Below are 16,862 nucleotides of genomic sequence, written 5' to 3' on the forward strand. Positions count from 1 at the left end.
CTTACCCTCAAGGAGGGGGAAGTAATAATGAATAATTTCATGCATCAGCTGACGTTGGTAAATGTCTTGGAGTAGGCTAATTTGCCTATTTTCTCATCTAAAGAATGATATAGATGGAAAAATGAAACCTGATTACTTAAAACAATATTTTTCTGTTACAGAGAAATCCTGTTACGTGATAACTTGTTTGAAATAGTTACTAATTTTAGAACGTTTTATGTCCAGGTAGGTGTATTATTCACATTGAATAAAAATTAAAGCATATTTTTAAGTGAACAATTAGCTTAAGCCTGTTTCAGTTGAAATTAAAATATATTTGAGGGAAAGATCACATCACCATAGGATGAAATTGTGATCTAAAGTTGTATGTAATATATGATTTTATTGCTTCATGAAGGATAATAATTAACTGCAACTTTTGAATACTGTACATTTTAAGTTTTAACTACTATTCTATATGTGCAGAGTGCAATATTGAAGCTCCTTTTGAAGATTGTGTTTTGAGACCACACAGTACAATAATTATTATAATGCCCATTTCGGCATTACACTGATGTATCATTACTTTTTCCATCACCAATTACCTGCAATTTTCTGCATTCAGGATCCTCTTTCAGCCTATTGATCCAGAAACCTGGAAGATTAACTGATTCTTTTGAACAGTTATCTCAGTTGTATGTTTTACAAGCAGCCAACTGTATAATATTTCAATTACGTTTCTGTTTTGGCAAGTATTTTTATTTGAGAGTAAATGTGCCATGGTGGGAAGTGAACCTACAGTCTCTTGAATTGTTTGTCTTGTACCATAGCTTCTACATGATCATACCCATACACCTAGCCACAGACTGGTAGATGCTCAGTTACCAGACCTCTTTTCTCACGAGGTATTCATTAAAAGATGAATGCCATATTTGTGGTCAGACTAATTCTCATCTTCAAATTCTGTTTTTATAGTCTTTTTGGGAATTGAGGAAAATCGTAATCATACTGACCTATCCCACATAGTTCACTGGGGCCTGGTGCCAACATTCGCCAATAGTCACTGGCAGCAGCAGCATAAAGTTTTTTCAGATTAATGTACATGTGAATGGGACCCAGGAACACTTATAAATCTGAACTGTTGATGGTGTCAGCATTGGAATTGTTGCAGCTCTTGGGCACTAATTGTGCCAAATATTGACCTGTTATGGTTGAAGGAAAGAGGTGGAAAAGGCCAAAGTTAATTACATTTTGGAGATTGTTAGACTTGGTAGATATATTTGGCTAAATATGATCAATTTCAATGGTTGATTGTGTATTTACCCAACATGGTAGTTCCTTCTGTGCTGGTGAGAAAAACCAGATCTAGTCACTTTTGGCAAAAGAAAATCCTCTAGCACTATCTGTGCCATCTGTAGAAACACATTTTCATACTATATTAACTTGCATCACCCAAGACAATCAAAAAACATAACATGATACATTTTCCATTGTAGGTTTAGGTTTCTCTCGATCACCAAATTCATCCAAATTGAGTAATGGAAAGCTGTTATTAGTTCGGGTCTACTTGCAGATACCTTCTCCTGTTCAGTGATGTCTGTTACTCACATATTGTTCTGAGCATTTTGGTGGGAATTCATTCACTGCTCACTATCAATTTGTATGATAGTAGCATGGATCTTCCGAGGAGCAGCAGTCATCATCGGATTGCCGCTCTACTCGAAAATTCCCCCGACTCGATGTTGCTCCGCATTTCTTCCGGGACCTTCTGAGCCCAGCTTGGCCAGAAATGCGGAGCGCTGCATCCCTCAGAAAGCTTCGATGGAGTGGAGTAGAATCGGCAGGGAAGACATGATACACCCCCTTTTTACAGTACCAGCTGCCATATGGTAAGTTTAAATGTCCAGTTTGAATGTTAGCAAAAGGGTGAGTGGATGAGGTGGCTGGTGGGTCTGGGGGTGTAGTTGGGTAGGGCTAGGAAGATATCCAGGTTGGGGGGGTTTAGCTGGGTGGTTGGGTAGGCTAGTTAGTCAGGGGGATGGTTGGGTCGGGGATAGTCGGGTCGTCTGATTTGTGGTGTGGGGCAGGGGGGAGATGGGCAGGGGAGGTTCATCGGGGAAGGTGGCAAGGTAGTTGAGTAGGCTAGTCAGGGAGATGGAGGGGAGGGGTCAGTAAGAGTGATTTTTGGTTTGGTGGTCAGATGTTAGACTAGGTTTTAATCTGTCCAACATTTTCCTGAGTAACTATCCAGGTAAGTATATTGGAACTGTCCGAAGTCTCTGACTTTAACCAAGAGTTGGAGACCTTTATGGACGGCCTCGGAAAGATTGGAAATTGAAACTTAGGAAATTTTCACTTAGGTCAGTGTGTCAGAAAATTCATGGGGTCCCCATCTGCATCTCCGTCATGCGTCTGGTCTCCAACAATCAGACTGGAAAAGATTTGGGCCTGTGTGTATTGGGCTTGTGATTTTCCCATTTGTATCTTTTCAGTCTCTCCAAAGGCAGAGTTTGAGACAAAGCATGAGATGATGCAATTCGCAGCTTTATTTCACACATAAATATGCAGAGCAGTAGTTACGATTAGTTCCACTTAATTCAATCATCAAGAGTTATCTTTGCAAAATTACCAAAAACCACATTTTCTGGCATAAATTGGTGATCTTATTGAAACAAAGTAATTTCTAACTCTCCGTTGCACTCCAACTTTCTTGCACTTTGCATGCCCAACTTTCTCTTTGTAGCCTGACCGCCTCAGTATTCTGTTTCAAAAACTTCCCTGCCATGTCCCTGTTTTATCAGTTGCCATTTAGTATTGGAAAAGGGTTGAGAGATTTTTGATTGTTCTGGCAGTCTTGATGAATTATTTTTGCAGTATGGGGAAACATCACCATTATATCATGAGCATCTTGCCTACTTAGTGTCTTGAATCTCTTTTGTAAAGCAGTGCTATTGAAAATATTCTTTTTCAAAATCCTTTCTGGAAATTTGGTCAAATTATTCTAAAACGTGACAAAACCTAAATAGCTTATCTGAGGCTGTTTGCAAAATACATCACAAACTCTCTGGCGTTCAGTTAGGCACTAACTAGAATTGGAAAATGTCCATATAAAAGTAACCCCATTCTGTGTCACTTGATAATTATCCCTGAATGCAGGGATAATGTAGTCTCTAATTTGGAAGTAAACTCTAGCTATTGAATGGTTTATAATGATAAGATGGTGAATGCTGCAGGGTGCTGCTTTGCTCACAATATAGTATAAATACATTTTTTTTCTTAAAGTCTGCTGTGACTTTTAATTGTGTTTCAGACCGACAGTCCTGAAGATATGCACAACTGGATCAAGGCAATATCTGGGGCAATAGTAGCACAGCGAGGCCCTGGAAGATCAGCAGCTTCTGTATGTCTATATGTTAATATCTTGCACAGATGCTTACAATCGCTAGCATTAGCAAGATTACTTTTTTTTTAAAGTGAATGATTTTATAATTTATTTGACGATGGCTTTCCTTTCATTCCCTCTGCCCCTCCCCACCACAAACAACAAAGTTATTACACAATCAGACATTTCTTTGTTTCTGCCATGTATATCTATTTTGTTCTGTTTAGCAATAATTTATAATGTCTGGAAAGCTAGTACCAATTATATAAATCCACAGCAGATTATTTTTATGTTCATCCTGATTTACTCTGTACCCTTTATCCTTCATTAGAATATATAATAGTGAATAAAAATCCCCAGTTATTATGGTTAGTCAAGCACATTTAAAATAAAATTACAAATAAGTTGCTGTTTAGAGAATGTGGTTGCTATTAAAATTGACATTTGTGTAAAATGAGAAATTCAAGATTTAAAGGAGTGGCTAGAAAAAGTTTGATAAATATCAGTTTAGATTTTGCTATGGACACTTTTAATAATAGGTTAAATAACAGTTTCTGTTCACGTTGAAACCACAAATCTATATCCTAACTGATTGAATGTGATTCTTCCAGCATGCATTGTATATTCTAAATGGGCAGTTGTCAGTTTACACCATTTTAACATTGAATGTTCAGCTGTTTTGCCAGAAAAGCTTAAGTGGTTGAAGTTGCTTTTGCAAGTTTGTTTCATGTAAACAAACTATGCTGTACATGGATTACAGTATTTCTTCCTATTATTTCTTTACTCAAGGTAGCTTTCTTGGTTTTACTTTCCTCTACAGATTACACAGTCATGTGTCTCTGTTTATCTGTTTCCAGATTCTAAAAGAAATATAATATAAAAGTGCAGAACATTTAAAATGCAATTAATTTAAGTTGGAGAATTCACAAGGTTGGAACTGGGAAATATGTTGATTTGATTGGCTATTAAAGACATATTTTAATCTGTAATTAAATGACTGTGTTTTCTATTATTTCTCTGCTCTCTTTATATGAGTGTAGGATACTCTAATCTGAGCTTTGCACTGTTCTTCCAGATGCGGCAAGCCAGAAGGCTGTCGAATCCTTGTATACAGAGGTATACATCAAGAACTGGTGAATGCGGCACGTATGTGAGCTCTCATGTAAAGCAAGCTTTTTAAGGAGGATTAGAATCTAGCAATTGCTGAATGTGCTGGAAGCAATTTTATCATATGGTTGGCATTAAATAGTGAACATTAAACTATTGATTCAGTTGCTGATTCATGATCACAAATTTAAACTAATACTTTTATCCCTTGCTGGGCAAAGTGTATAAGTTTAACTGGCTCCTACTGCTACAAATTAATTGAAATATCTCTTGTTGATTTGAAATCCATGTAATTCATTTCTACCATTATGATTCCTTTCTAACATGTGCCACAAGTAGAACTAGGAATGTGCCATCAAATTTAAATAGTTTAATATTGTGTTTCCGTGGCCAAGCAAAGTTGCACAGTCAGATAGCCAATGGGGTTGGTTATGTGATTACCTTCATTTCAATCTACTAGCAAGGGGTCAAGGTAGAGTTCGGTACAATGGAAGAATATTTCATCTGACAAGGAAGAAGCAAGAAACATTAGAGAAATATGATTTGACTTTTGCCTCTTTATGACTTAACATATTCGTGACTTAGCAAGGCTTGCATATATGTTGTATTCATCATGGTGAGGATGGGGTGGTGGGGGGGAGGTGGAATTAATTGACACAGAAGAATGGAGAAAAATATTCTATAGTTCACATCTTAAAACAAATTTATAAATCTTGGCAAGTGTTAGAACATACTCAGAATTGATACTATGGATGGGTATAAAAGTCCCTTCACTATGATTATAGAAACAGAAACAAAAATGGTAGTCCACTTTATCGGGAACACATAACCAACAAGAAAAAGATAGGGATTTTCTTTGCCTATAATCCTCCGTGGTGTGTTGCCATTTTGATTAATTTGCATGAGAGTTCATATTTCCTCATTTTTATTTATGGCACAGCTGATCTTTGACCTCTGCAATAGCACAGACTATATGTTAATGCTTTGTTAACGATTCTTGTAACAGATTGATCATTGACCTTAAGTACAATTTGTATTCAAGTCTTTGCATGTTAAATGTGTCCAGAATGTGTGAGTCTGACGCATGAGACCATAGTGGTAGAACTGCATTGCATGAGCACACTTTGTGTGGGTGTGTAATGTGTGGAAATGTATCTTTATGTATAAGATGGCCAGTTTGAATTTTACTTCAAGTGCAGAATTTTTGGATTTGGTTAGATCTGCTTATTTTGTTTGCTGATTTCAAGAGAATGTATAGGAGAATTTGATTTGTACTTTTGAACTGCTTTATCTGAGCAGATTCATTTTAAGATGCAAAATATTTGAGGCTTGCTTTTGTTTCCATTTCTCTCAGTTGTCTGACATTCCTGCATCATTCTCGCTTCATGACAATGTTGCATCCCACTCTTAGTTAATACCTAACAGATACAAAAAAAGTTACCATATGTGTCATGATACACACTTTAAAGACTTTACATAACCACCTGCTGGTTTCACTGAATTTTTGCATCTTTTGGTCAGATAGTGGTGCTTTGTGAGTTTTGAAACCAATTTTACAGAACTGGTATGCTGCTGTGTTTTAACATGGCAAATGGTATGTTGGCATTTATTGCAAGGGGAGTGGAATATAAAAGTAGGGAAGTTTTACTGGAGCTGTGCAGGGCTTTGGTGAGATCACACCTGGAGTACTGTGTGTACTTTTGGCCATCTCATTTAAAATATGATATAATTGCATTAGAAGCAGTTCAGAGAAGGTCCACTTAACTCATTCCTGGGTTGAAGGACTTATGAAGAAAGGTTGAATGGGTTGGTCCTGTGTCCATTGGAATTGAGACAAATGAGAGGTGATCTTACTGAAACACATATGATCCTGGACTTGATAGAGTAAATACCACGGAGATGTTTCCTTGTTTTGGGAAGACTAGAACTAGGGGACATGGTTTAAAAATAAGAAGTCTCCCTTTTAAGACTGAGATGAGAATTTTTTTCTGAGGGTCGTTCGTCTGTGCAATTCTCTTCCCCAGAAAACAGTGGAGGTTGGGTCATTATTCAAGGCTGAGTTAGATAGATTTTTGAATAACAAGGGAGTCAAGGGCTTTAGCGGGCACGGACATGCAAGAGGTGCTGAGACTGCAATCAAATCAATTAAGGCCTTATTGAATGGCTGAGGAGGTTTGAAGGGCTGAATGGCCTTCTCCTGTTCCTCAGTTCCTATGTAATAATGTTCCAAACACAGTCTACCTCAAAATAAACAGATTCAAAGCTCTCTTTAGGCCTTCATTAAAGGCTACAAAATGCTTTTTATACTGATAGTATTAGCTTTCTTTTAAAATAATTGACATAGTTATCTGAGGTTTTGTAAGCTTTGTTTGTGATAATGTATTTTATTCAATACAAATGTGGTAATTCAGTATTGTATATTTTTCTGAATGTTGTCTCAGATGTGTTATCAAATCACATAATTGATAGTGAAGTAGTTTCTTTTGAAGCATGGTCTGCAAGGACAAATTCTACAAAAAAATCTATGCTGCTGCTGCTTAAGGGTTTTCTTTGCTTCATCTGGTTAACATATTGATTAGGTGAACACTAGATGAGTTGATGCTGCACTGTTCCCAATTTCCTGATAGCATTTGAGCACATTAGCAGTCTATCTTGAATTTGAAATTACATTTTTTTTGTTTATTTAGTTGTAAAGACGTGCTCTATTCTGTACGTTTGAATAGGCTTTACAGGTTATAGTAATTGGTGATTCTTTCTGAAACTTAATGTAAAACTGCCTTACAAAAACATTTAAATGCGAACTGTGAGAGAGAGAAATGTTAGCATATTTACGTATATTATCAGCCTGTTTCTAATTGTTTAGTGCTATTGCCATTATCCACAAGTGCCTCAAAGTTTCAATCTAAGTGTGCTTCTTATGAGACAAAATTAATAAGTATTTCATGTTATTAGACTGTTGAAAGTGCTTACATAAACACTAATTAACCTGTTAATAATGGATTACCAAATATTGAAGAGTTTCATCTGTGCCTGTCAACCTGGTATAAAAAGCTCATCAAAACCAAGTATCTTAAAAAATACAATTTAGCTGAATTCCATTGAAATACATACAATATTGATTTATAAAATATAACAAAAGTGAGGCTGATATATGTTCAAATTTTTTAAAATCCTTTTTGAGAAGCATTCAGAATGTTATTTACATTCTCAAGGTTTATATTTGGAAGAACAGTTTTATTCTGGGAGATATTATTGATAAAATTGCTGAAAGGACACATCGAAGCTTTTTACTTTGCACTCATCAGGACACTTCTCAAGAATACCAATATAAGAGGAAAGCAATTTATACTGCATGTGAAGATAGTGCTGATTGGTTGGTAAGTGGCATTGCCATGGAGAATGCACCAGTGATGGTTACTGACAGTTAAATGACAGCCATTCGCTGACTCATTCCTCAGGCCAATGCCTTGACCAATCAGAGTCAAGCTTCCTAGGTTAAATTTAAAACAATGCTTGGCAGCTAACTGTCAGTCACTGGTGCAGTCTCCATAGCAACGCCACTTGCAAACCAATCAGCACTCTCTTGTATAGTATAAATTGTTGTTTTCCTCTTATATTGGTATCCTTGCGAAGTGCCCTGATGAGTGCAAGACGAAAAGCTTAGACATGTCTCTTTTTTGGTGGTACAGAACTTGAGTATTGTTCAAACGACAATATGATCATAAAATGTTGTACTTGGAAGGTTGTCATTTTTTAAGAAAAATCGGATTCTCAAACTGAAATAATTTGAATAGAGTTTATTATCAACATGAGTAAATTTGAAAATTAAACTTTATTCAAAATGTATTTGCAAGTTTTATCTGCAGTACTAAAATGTACTTTGAAAGTTAGTTAGTTTGTTACTTGCTATCAAAAAGTTCAGTTGCATCTGTTCACATTAAGTCTCATTTCTATGTTCGCTATGTTCTATCCAAATTAATTTCATACTCCACATGTTGCATCTAAATAGTTTACTTCAACATTGCTGTATGCCATGTGATAAAAAATAAGCATTTCTGTTCATGGTGTATTGTTTATCAGATTAATTCTTGATAGTCACAATACGTGCAGAATTAAAATTGAACTCTGTTAGTTGATTTATCATGCTACCCTGTTTTGGGTCCCACATCGGACCACTCCTTGTGGCAAGCCCCAGAGAACATTTGACTTGCTCAGATATTTAGGTGATCTGTCGTGTGCCCAGGCATCATACAAAGAACTTTCTTCCCTTTATTCTAGTTTATTGATTTTATTATTTGTTTTCACGTGATTTACCTTGTTGCCGAAGGCCAAATTGTACTTTATTCAACTATGACTTGAGATTTAACTGCTAATAAATTGTTGCGACCTCTGTAGTTACCGACAACTTTAAACAAAAGATTTGAATTCCCAGTGACTAACTTAAAGGAATTGCACAATGAAATTTCAAGTTTTAAGACTTTCAGTGTAACAAACCAACTAAAAGCAATAGCGACTAAACATTACTTAGGCAAATAATACAATAAAGTACAGAAAAGCTATGTCCGACTGAAAACCCCACACCACAGTTGTATTTCATTGCCTGCTATCCACAGAATGGCAGTTTTTACAGAAACCAGTACAACATCGCTCCCAACTTCAGTACCTGATTTTGGCATTGAATTCATCCACCCTTCTTTCTCAGTCCTTGCACTGTCAATTTCACAATCTTGTGATTTTTCTGTTCATTTAAGGTACTTTTAAAGAAAAAAAAACTTGCAGACAATCTAATTGCTTATTAAGTTGTTTGCCCTGTTCACTTGGGTCCCAGTTGCCCAGTTTCCTTCAGCTTGCACTTCAGCAACTTGCCACTCAAAATTTCAAAACCTGAACATGCCTGACTAACAGCGGACCCTGTTCATTTCACTCTTGCAGCAAATGATGGCCTATTATTTATGTGTGGCAGTTCATTTTCAAGAAGAACTTTGGATGACTGTCTTTCTTTGAAGGCCTCAAATGAACTCTTCAGTTTGAACCAGACAGGTTGAGAAATAAAAGCAAAAACTGCGGATGCTGGAAATTGAAAACAAAAACAAAAATACCAGGAAAAACTCAGCAGGTCTGGCGGCATCTGTGGAAGAGAGCACAGTTAACGTTTCGAGTCTGCATGACTCTTCAACAGAACTAAGGAAAAATAGAAAAGGGGTGAAATATAAGCTGGTTTAAGAAATACTTTGCAATAAACAACTGGGACCAAGCAAATTTCAGGTACTGTCTTAAATTGCAAAGGAGCTGCCATTTCAATATACATTCATATTATGTTTGTATTGAATTGAGTGACATGGCTCTCTTGGATTCCTGGTAAACAACAATTGATGGTTGCAAAATAACTATTAAACTAAATAAAATAAGTATTCTAACAAAATAGTTATTTTATTTTCATTAGTGAAGCATTTTTATCCTTTGGATCTATGAAAGAGAGGAGCCAATATCATGATAAATTAGACAAAATGTTTAATTTTTGGCTGTTGTATGCTAGAAATTTTGAGAAATCTTTGAACCAGTTTGACAGGTCAGGTGAAAGCATGAATTGCATGGCATGTCACTTCTTTTGCAAAATTAGCATCCCAGTTCAACATAAATTTTGGGGCCCTGGCTTTCTTTACAATCTTTAACAATAGCTTTATCTTAGCATTGCCATAGCACATACAAGTTTATGTACCATCTAGCTTATTGTATCACTTGTTATAGGCACTGGCCGCCTTTTGCTGCTTAAAATACTTTGCTGCTTCTTTGGACAGCATATATGCTAATTAACATCTTTGCTGATGCTTTGCTTTGTGGTTTTTTTCTGCTTTTGTTTTACAGAGAGTAAAATCTGACTCTGAAATACTGACATGCCACTAATGACCTTGTGTGTCTGACCAACAATCCTCTTTACAGGAGCCTTCTGACACTTCCACAGCAGAATCCAGTACTGTCTCATCTTCCTCAAAAGCACCAGCCATCTATAATCCCCTCATTGCCTCCGCCAGCAGCACTGCAGACTACAATCCCCAACATAACCAGGAGAAGCGAGGACTTCACAAGCCTTCTGCCGTGGCTCAGCCAGGGCAGCACAAGATCCCGGCTGTCTCTACCCGAAAACCAGCTCCCAAAATGACAAAGGAAGATTCAGTCCCTCAAGGTAAAAATGGTATGCAGGAGAGTTATCCTGCTCCTTTGGATCTGGATGATGTCAGTCTTCCTGTCAGTGACATCTAAAGGTTGAATTTGAAGGTAAAAGTCTTGTCATCCAAATCAGTAATTGCAGGGGACCTCTGATGGGAATAGATAAGACAGGAAGAGGATTATCCTATTGTTGCATTCAAAACTTTGCTTTGAGATTCACCTCATTAGTGTACTTAGTGAAGTGTGTCTGCTAAATCCCTGTAGAAAATTCCTTGCTGTGGCATCTATAGAGAAATCTGGATTGATTTGGTATTCAATTATCTGCCTACTTTCTTAAAAAAAATTGTGCCTAAAGGACACAGTGTGGTGTACTGTCCTGGTCCCAAAGATTGTACCTTGTCACTAAATGTACAGGTGTGTCTTTTTATATATTCAGAACAATGAGGGTTTCCATTGTTAAAATCTTGAACCTTGTTTTGCTTAGCCTTGACAGCTCTAGGTTGTACTGTGTATGATCCTTAACTTGTGGCCTGTATGTGTGTTAATGCAACAAAATCCCATATTGCTTAAAGTGCCTGTCCTTAAACTCTGGAACCAAGTTGTTTTCATATGTATCAATATTTTATCTGTGCAGCGTTACATTTTTTTCTTAAGCTCTTAATCTTTTGAATTCTCGATTGAGGAAGTAGTAAATGTAATTGTTTTGACGTAATTCAAGTTTAAATTGTTAGAATATTACGGATCTTTTAATGGTTTCCTGTGCAATATATATTTCACTAATTGTGAACTGCAGAAGTTACTGGAGGCTTTTTATACTGACACTGGGTGTAACCAGAGCAGTGCTACATTAAATTTTAGTTTTTTTTAATATGTACACAAGATATAGATGTATTTTTCAGTTGTGTATCCACCAAATGTATTTCACCTGAAAATCTTTGTGTATGAGACATTCTGTCTCTCTCCCTTCCTCCCAGAGAACATTCAGTTTAACTGGTGAAAGCTTCGAAGTAAAGCTTGAATAGCTTTTAAAGTCTTGAAAGGACCCTTGGTCTGAGCATTGATGGAGAGAGTGCAAAGGTTGAGCTCATAAAAAAAATTAATTTAAGGTGAAAATGTGGTGGTTACTTGCAGAAATGAATTAGACTGCATCTGTTAAATTCTATTTTATTAGTATGTATAGAAATCTAAAGTTTTCACACTTATTAAGCCCATAGTATTTCTGCAGTTTTTACCTTTATAGGATATACTTAACATAATTTCCATCAATATATTTGGTTTAAAATATTTATTTCACAAATATTGTATACATATTCATACTTTTTAAAAGTTGGCATTAATTTTCATTATTTTCTATGGAAAATTAGCTTTGTTTTTGTATTGGTAGCTTTTTTCTACACTTGCATCTGTTTCTTACCAGTTTGCTTATTTGTGCCTAATATTGATGAGCAACCTGTTTATGAATCAGTTGAACCTAATGTCCTTTGGATAGCACAGCTGTCCCTCCTTTGCATGATCCTCCAATGTCATACTCTTGTGCACTTGTGTAAAATAGCTTGTGTTCAATTTGGGGTCACCATTGTTGAGGCTTGGGTGCTGAAATGTGATTATTTTCTAATTTGCCTTCCACTACCACCACTTGCTGTGAGAAGCGAGTGAACTCCTGGATGCCAAGGCTGAACTAAGAAACATTATTTTTCAAGAATCCAGCCTGGAAATTGGGAAGGTGGCAGCCCTGGTGGAAGGCTGACTAATTGTAACTTTTGATATAAAAAAAATGATTACAGTTTATGGAGGGTACTTTCTATGTTACAAGTTCTTGAAGATAAGGCATTGATGGACTTATTCTACAATGTTCCCTTAAAATCAATCAAGTAACTTTCTAGTGTATTTTGATAATAATGGTAACTTGAATAATTTTAATACCATAATTGGCTGCATTTAGTTACTATAGTTTTTAAACAAAGTACATAATAGAATTAAATTGTTTAAAAGGTTTATGTAGAGGGCCATTAATAATGGAGGATTTCTATAGAATGTTAGGTTTTGCCTAATTCAAACAGCTGATTTAATTGTTTTGATAACTGTGATGTTACGACACTTGAGGAAAAAAATACTGACATGGATAGTTTCAAATGCAGCAGCTTTATTTTGTTTGCCTAATTATATATTGGGTTTTTCATGCTTTAGTTTGGCAGTTTGCTTGTCTTAAAGTTCGTTTTGCAAAAAAAACATTTGATGCAAGCTTTGGCTTGAATATCAATCAGACTGTGTAGTTTTGTCTGTATAGTAGTAGCAAATATTTTCTGTTCATGGTCATTTGTAGTTTGTGTTGCTGAATAAATAACTCAACTGCAAATAATTGTTTTGTTAATAAGAGTCATCAAAACTTGTTGCACAGTTTGAATTTCGCAGATTTTTTAAAACTGAGAATGAAAACACTCCTAACATTATCTTTTGAATACACTAAAGTCTCTTTCTCCTATGTCTTTTCACTGTGACACTGAAATCAAGTAATTTTTAAATCCCAATTTTTCACCAAAAAGGAACAAAATTAAATAGAAAGAAAAGCTATGTGATTTCTTATCTGATTTTCTTTCCACATTAAGGATGTTTATTGTGTATTAGTAATTAGAACTATTTGAAAAACCTGTGGGAGAAATTACCTGTAGAACTTGTAAAATCTTGATATATTTAGTTCAATATTTTATTTTTGTAATTGTAAATTTGCTAAGCTTATTGGCACTGGTACTGCTTTTGAAATCGCATGTGCTACTGCTGTGTACTTGAAAATATTCTTTACAAATATATGAATTGGGTGAAAGTCTTGTTTTGCATTTACACTATTGTGGGGGACTATATTCAACTACTGGTGAACTGAAAATATCTAATTTGTCGAGTTGGAAAAATGTGTATTAGTCTGCTAACAGAAGCTTTTATTTATCTTTGCTGAACTTTTTATATAATTCTATAAAAATGTTTAAATTATTTTTGAAGGTTATGTAAAGACTGTCCTGAATGATGTTTGTTCATCTAGACAATAAAGAACTATGTGATGATTTTTATATCCTTGTTGTCTTTCTAAACCAGGCATTGGAAATTACTTAGCAGTTAATCATTCTATTTATATCTAAAGCCCATATGTTGCAGGGTATAGATGCATGATTTGTCACAATGAGACACATTTTTGGCACTGATTTAAGAGCTGCAAAGTATCATTTACCTTGCCACCTATTTGAAGTTTGAGATAATAGTATTAATTCCCCGCCCTTCCCATTTGTTCCAGCTAGGAATGTTGAAAATTTTGCCTTTTTTTTTTGAAAACCATTTATTAATGTACAAATATGTAGTGAAATTGAGCATATCGAGTGGATGATATTCATACAGCCCATTTTCAGAAGGCTCCTCGATTATTTGTCCCCTGTGCTGCAAAGAGAAATTAGAAGGTTAAGTGAATGGTTGGGCGCATTCCACAAGGAAGAAACCCAACAACTGATTACATAGCATATCACCTGTTCCATGCCTGCAGCCAGGACATTTCTTAATCAGATTTTAGTTGGTGGTATTAAGCCTCCATTCATTATTGCCTAGATTTGACTGCAGCAAATTATTAAATCTTTGGCAGATATGTCTGGCCGATGGTGTTAGGACTCCCCCTGCAGGAACCTACCCCTCCCTAAATTCTACCACTTTGGTTTGCTCCTGTGTTACCTGGGGAATTATGTTCCCCACACCACGGTCCCATCCAACTATTTGTGCAGGCCCTGTAACTTCACTAATCTATTAATTTAGGTCAAATTGAACTGGTGCAATGAAGCATGTAGTGTGATTTCATATGAAACTAGAATGAAGATTGAGGTGCCATCTATCTATATGTTGTACTAAGAATGTGGTTTTTGAAAAAACTAACAGCTAGTCTTCAGTTCTTGTGGGGCAAATGCATATTATTCAAAAACTGATCTTACAATATGCACGCATGCCATGTAAATTATTAGGTGAAGCACAGTGATACGTTAAGAAGCTTAACCATAGAGTGAGAAATATTCAAGGAATCTCAGTAAATCGGTATCACAGTCTGAGTTTCAAGCTTGTCATTTGGAGGTAGAATATAGTCAAACCAATAATGGAAGCTAGAGGCAAGTTTCTGAATAAGTGATATTTACTGTCAACTTGGCATATGGTCTACTGCAATAGACCACAGCTTGTCTGTGTTGCACGGCAGCAGCTTTCTCCCCACAATGTGAACTGCTGAGTATAATGACAGTCTGCACAAATCTGTCCCACATCAAGATGGATTTTTCAGCTACTGGTTGAAATTTTTTGACCTTTTTAATCAATACACAGATACTTATTGTTGATAAATGGAATTAAAGAGAACTCTGCTGTGTTCAACAGATCAAGATGAATAAAACAGGAGCTTAGAATCGACTTGAAAAATAACGATAATGTTAATTAAGTTAATAATTAAAACATTTATAAAAGTTATCGTTGCAAAACTAGTGCTAAATTGTAGTAAGGAAACTGAAGCCTAGATAACTATTTTCATATTTAATCTAAATAAGCTTTAGCTTGAAAAGCAGAATTAAAGTAGACTCCAAAATGTACCAAATAGTTCCAATATCACAGAATCAGAGCAGAAGAGGCCCTTCGGCCCATTGAGTCTGCACCGACACATGAGAAATACCTGATCTACCTACCTAATCTCATTTACCAGCACTTAGCCCATAGCCTTGAATGTTATGACGTACCACGTGCCCGTCCAAGTACTTTTTAAAGGATGTGAGGCACCGGCCTCCACCACCCTCCCCAGGCACCTCTGGGTAAAAATATTTTCCCTCACACCCCCCCCTAAACTTCCTGCCCCTCACCTTGAACTTATGCCCCCTTGTGACTGACCCTTGAACTAAGGGGAAAAGCTGCTCCCAATCCACCCTGTCCATGCCCCTCATAATCTTGTACACCTCGATCAGGTTGCCCCTTGGTCTTCTCTGCTCCAATAAAAACAGCCCAAGTCTATCCAACCTCTCTTCATAACTTAAATGTTTCATCCCAGGCAACATTCTGGTGAATCTCCTCTGCACCCCCTCCAGTGCAATCATATCTTCCTATAATGTGGTAACCAGAACTGCACACACTATTCCAGCTGTGGCTTCACTAAGGTTCTATGCAACTCCAACATGACCTCCCTACTTTTGTAATCTATGCCTCGATTGATAAAGGCAAGCGTCGCATATGCCTTTTTCACCACCCCACCAACATGCCCCTCTGCCTTCAGAGATCTATGGACACACATGCCAAGGTCCCTTTGTTCCTCAGAACTTCCTAGTGTCATGCCTTTCATTGAATACTTCCTTGTCAAATTACTCCTTCCAAAGTATATCACCTGACACTTTTCAGTGTTAAAAATTCCATCTGACCATCCCGTCTCTATGTTCCTATAGCCCAAGACACTCAACCTCACTGTTAACCATCCGGCCAATCTTTGCGTCATCCACAAACTTATTAATCCCACCCCCCACATAGTCATTTATGTCATTTATATAAATGACAAATAATAGGGGACCGAGCAATAGTCTTAGGTTTTATAAGGGAGGATGATGACATACCCTAGAAAATAAATTTTTACCTTTAGTAGCATCGTCTTTTGGGTTTCCATGTACCCTTGGCTTCTTTCTGGAGTAAAAGTAACGGATTGTCAGGTATGCATCAAACTTAAGTTAGGGTAAGCTTGGATCCATGGCACTGATTTTGTCATCTTCAGAACATTAAGTCTGCGCATGTCCAGTTCACATCTGTAACTTGTCAGTACAGCAGGGATGGCGGTCAATGCTGAATTTTGCAAAGGGAATTCTTCCTTTTAATTTTAAGGAGGTTACTGACAGTAAAAGCTTGCCTAAAAGATCAACCTGTGGCACACAGTTTGGAGAGAGCCAATCCAGTGAGGCATCATCTCTTAAAAGCTGCAGCTCACTCTAAAATTCAAGCCATGAGGGCAAAAAGGTGCAGTAGTTAATCATAATGGCATAGCAGAGACACGGGCAACACTACTCCCTTTGAAGATGATGTGGAGATTTTGTTGCTGGAGGTGTATTGGAGGATTTGGAACTGAAGACCACTCCAATAAAAGCACAGGTTTTAGCTGAATGGAGGCAAGTCATTGACTTGAGTCAATGATATAACCAGGTCCTTAACTGGATACAAATGAAGAGGTTTGAAGGTATTAGGGAAA

The 16,862-nt window shown here is 36.6% G+C and overlaps 1 protein-coding gene across 10 annotated transcripts in view; it reads left to right on the forward strand.

Annotated features, from left to right (window-relative positions):
- plekha1b (pleckstrin homology domain containing, family A (phosphoinositide binding specific) member 1b) overlaps positions 1 to 13,698 on the forward strand; it is a 79,780-nt gene extending 66,082 nt beyond the window's left edge. For 2 of the 10 annotated variants that reach the window (XM_041209415.1, XM_041209422.1), the window contains 4 exons: positions 162 to 225; positions 3,290 to 3,379; positions 4,437 to 4,523; positions 10,409 to 13,698. In XM_041209415.1, coding sequence (XP_041065349.1) covers positions 162 to 225; positions 3,290 to 3,379; positions 4,437 to 4,523; positions 10,409 to 10,729 — 562 coding nt within the window. In that variant the 3' untranslated portion in view covers positions 10,730 to 13,698. The remainder of the gene's footprint in view (positions 1 to 161; positions 226 to 3,289; positions 3,380 to 4,436; positions 4,524 to 10,408) is intronic. The other 8 variants (XM_041209416.1, XM_041209419.1, XM_041209418.1 and 5 more) reach the window with 8 other exon arrangements.
- Positions 13,699 to 16,862: the final 3,164 nt, after the last annotated feature.

Source organism: Carcharodon carcharias, chromosome 17, assembly GCF_017639515.1.
Source record: "Carcharodon carcharias isolate sCarCar2 chromosome 17, sCarCar2.pri, whole genome shotgun sequence".
NCBI classification, from domain to species: Eukaryota; Metazoa; Chordata; class Chondrichthyes; order Lamniformes; family Lamnidae; genus Carcharodon; species Carcharodon carcharias.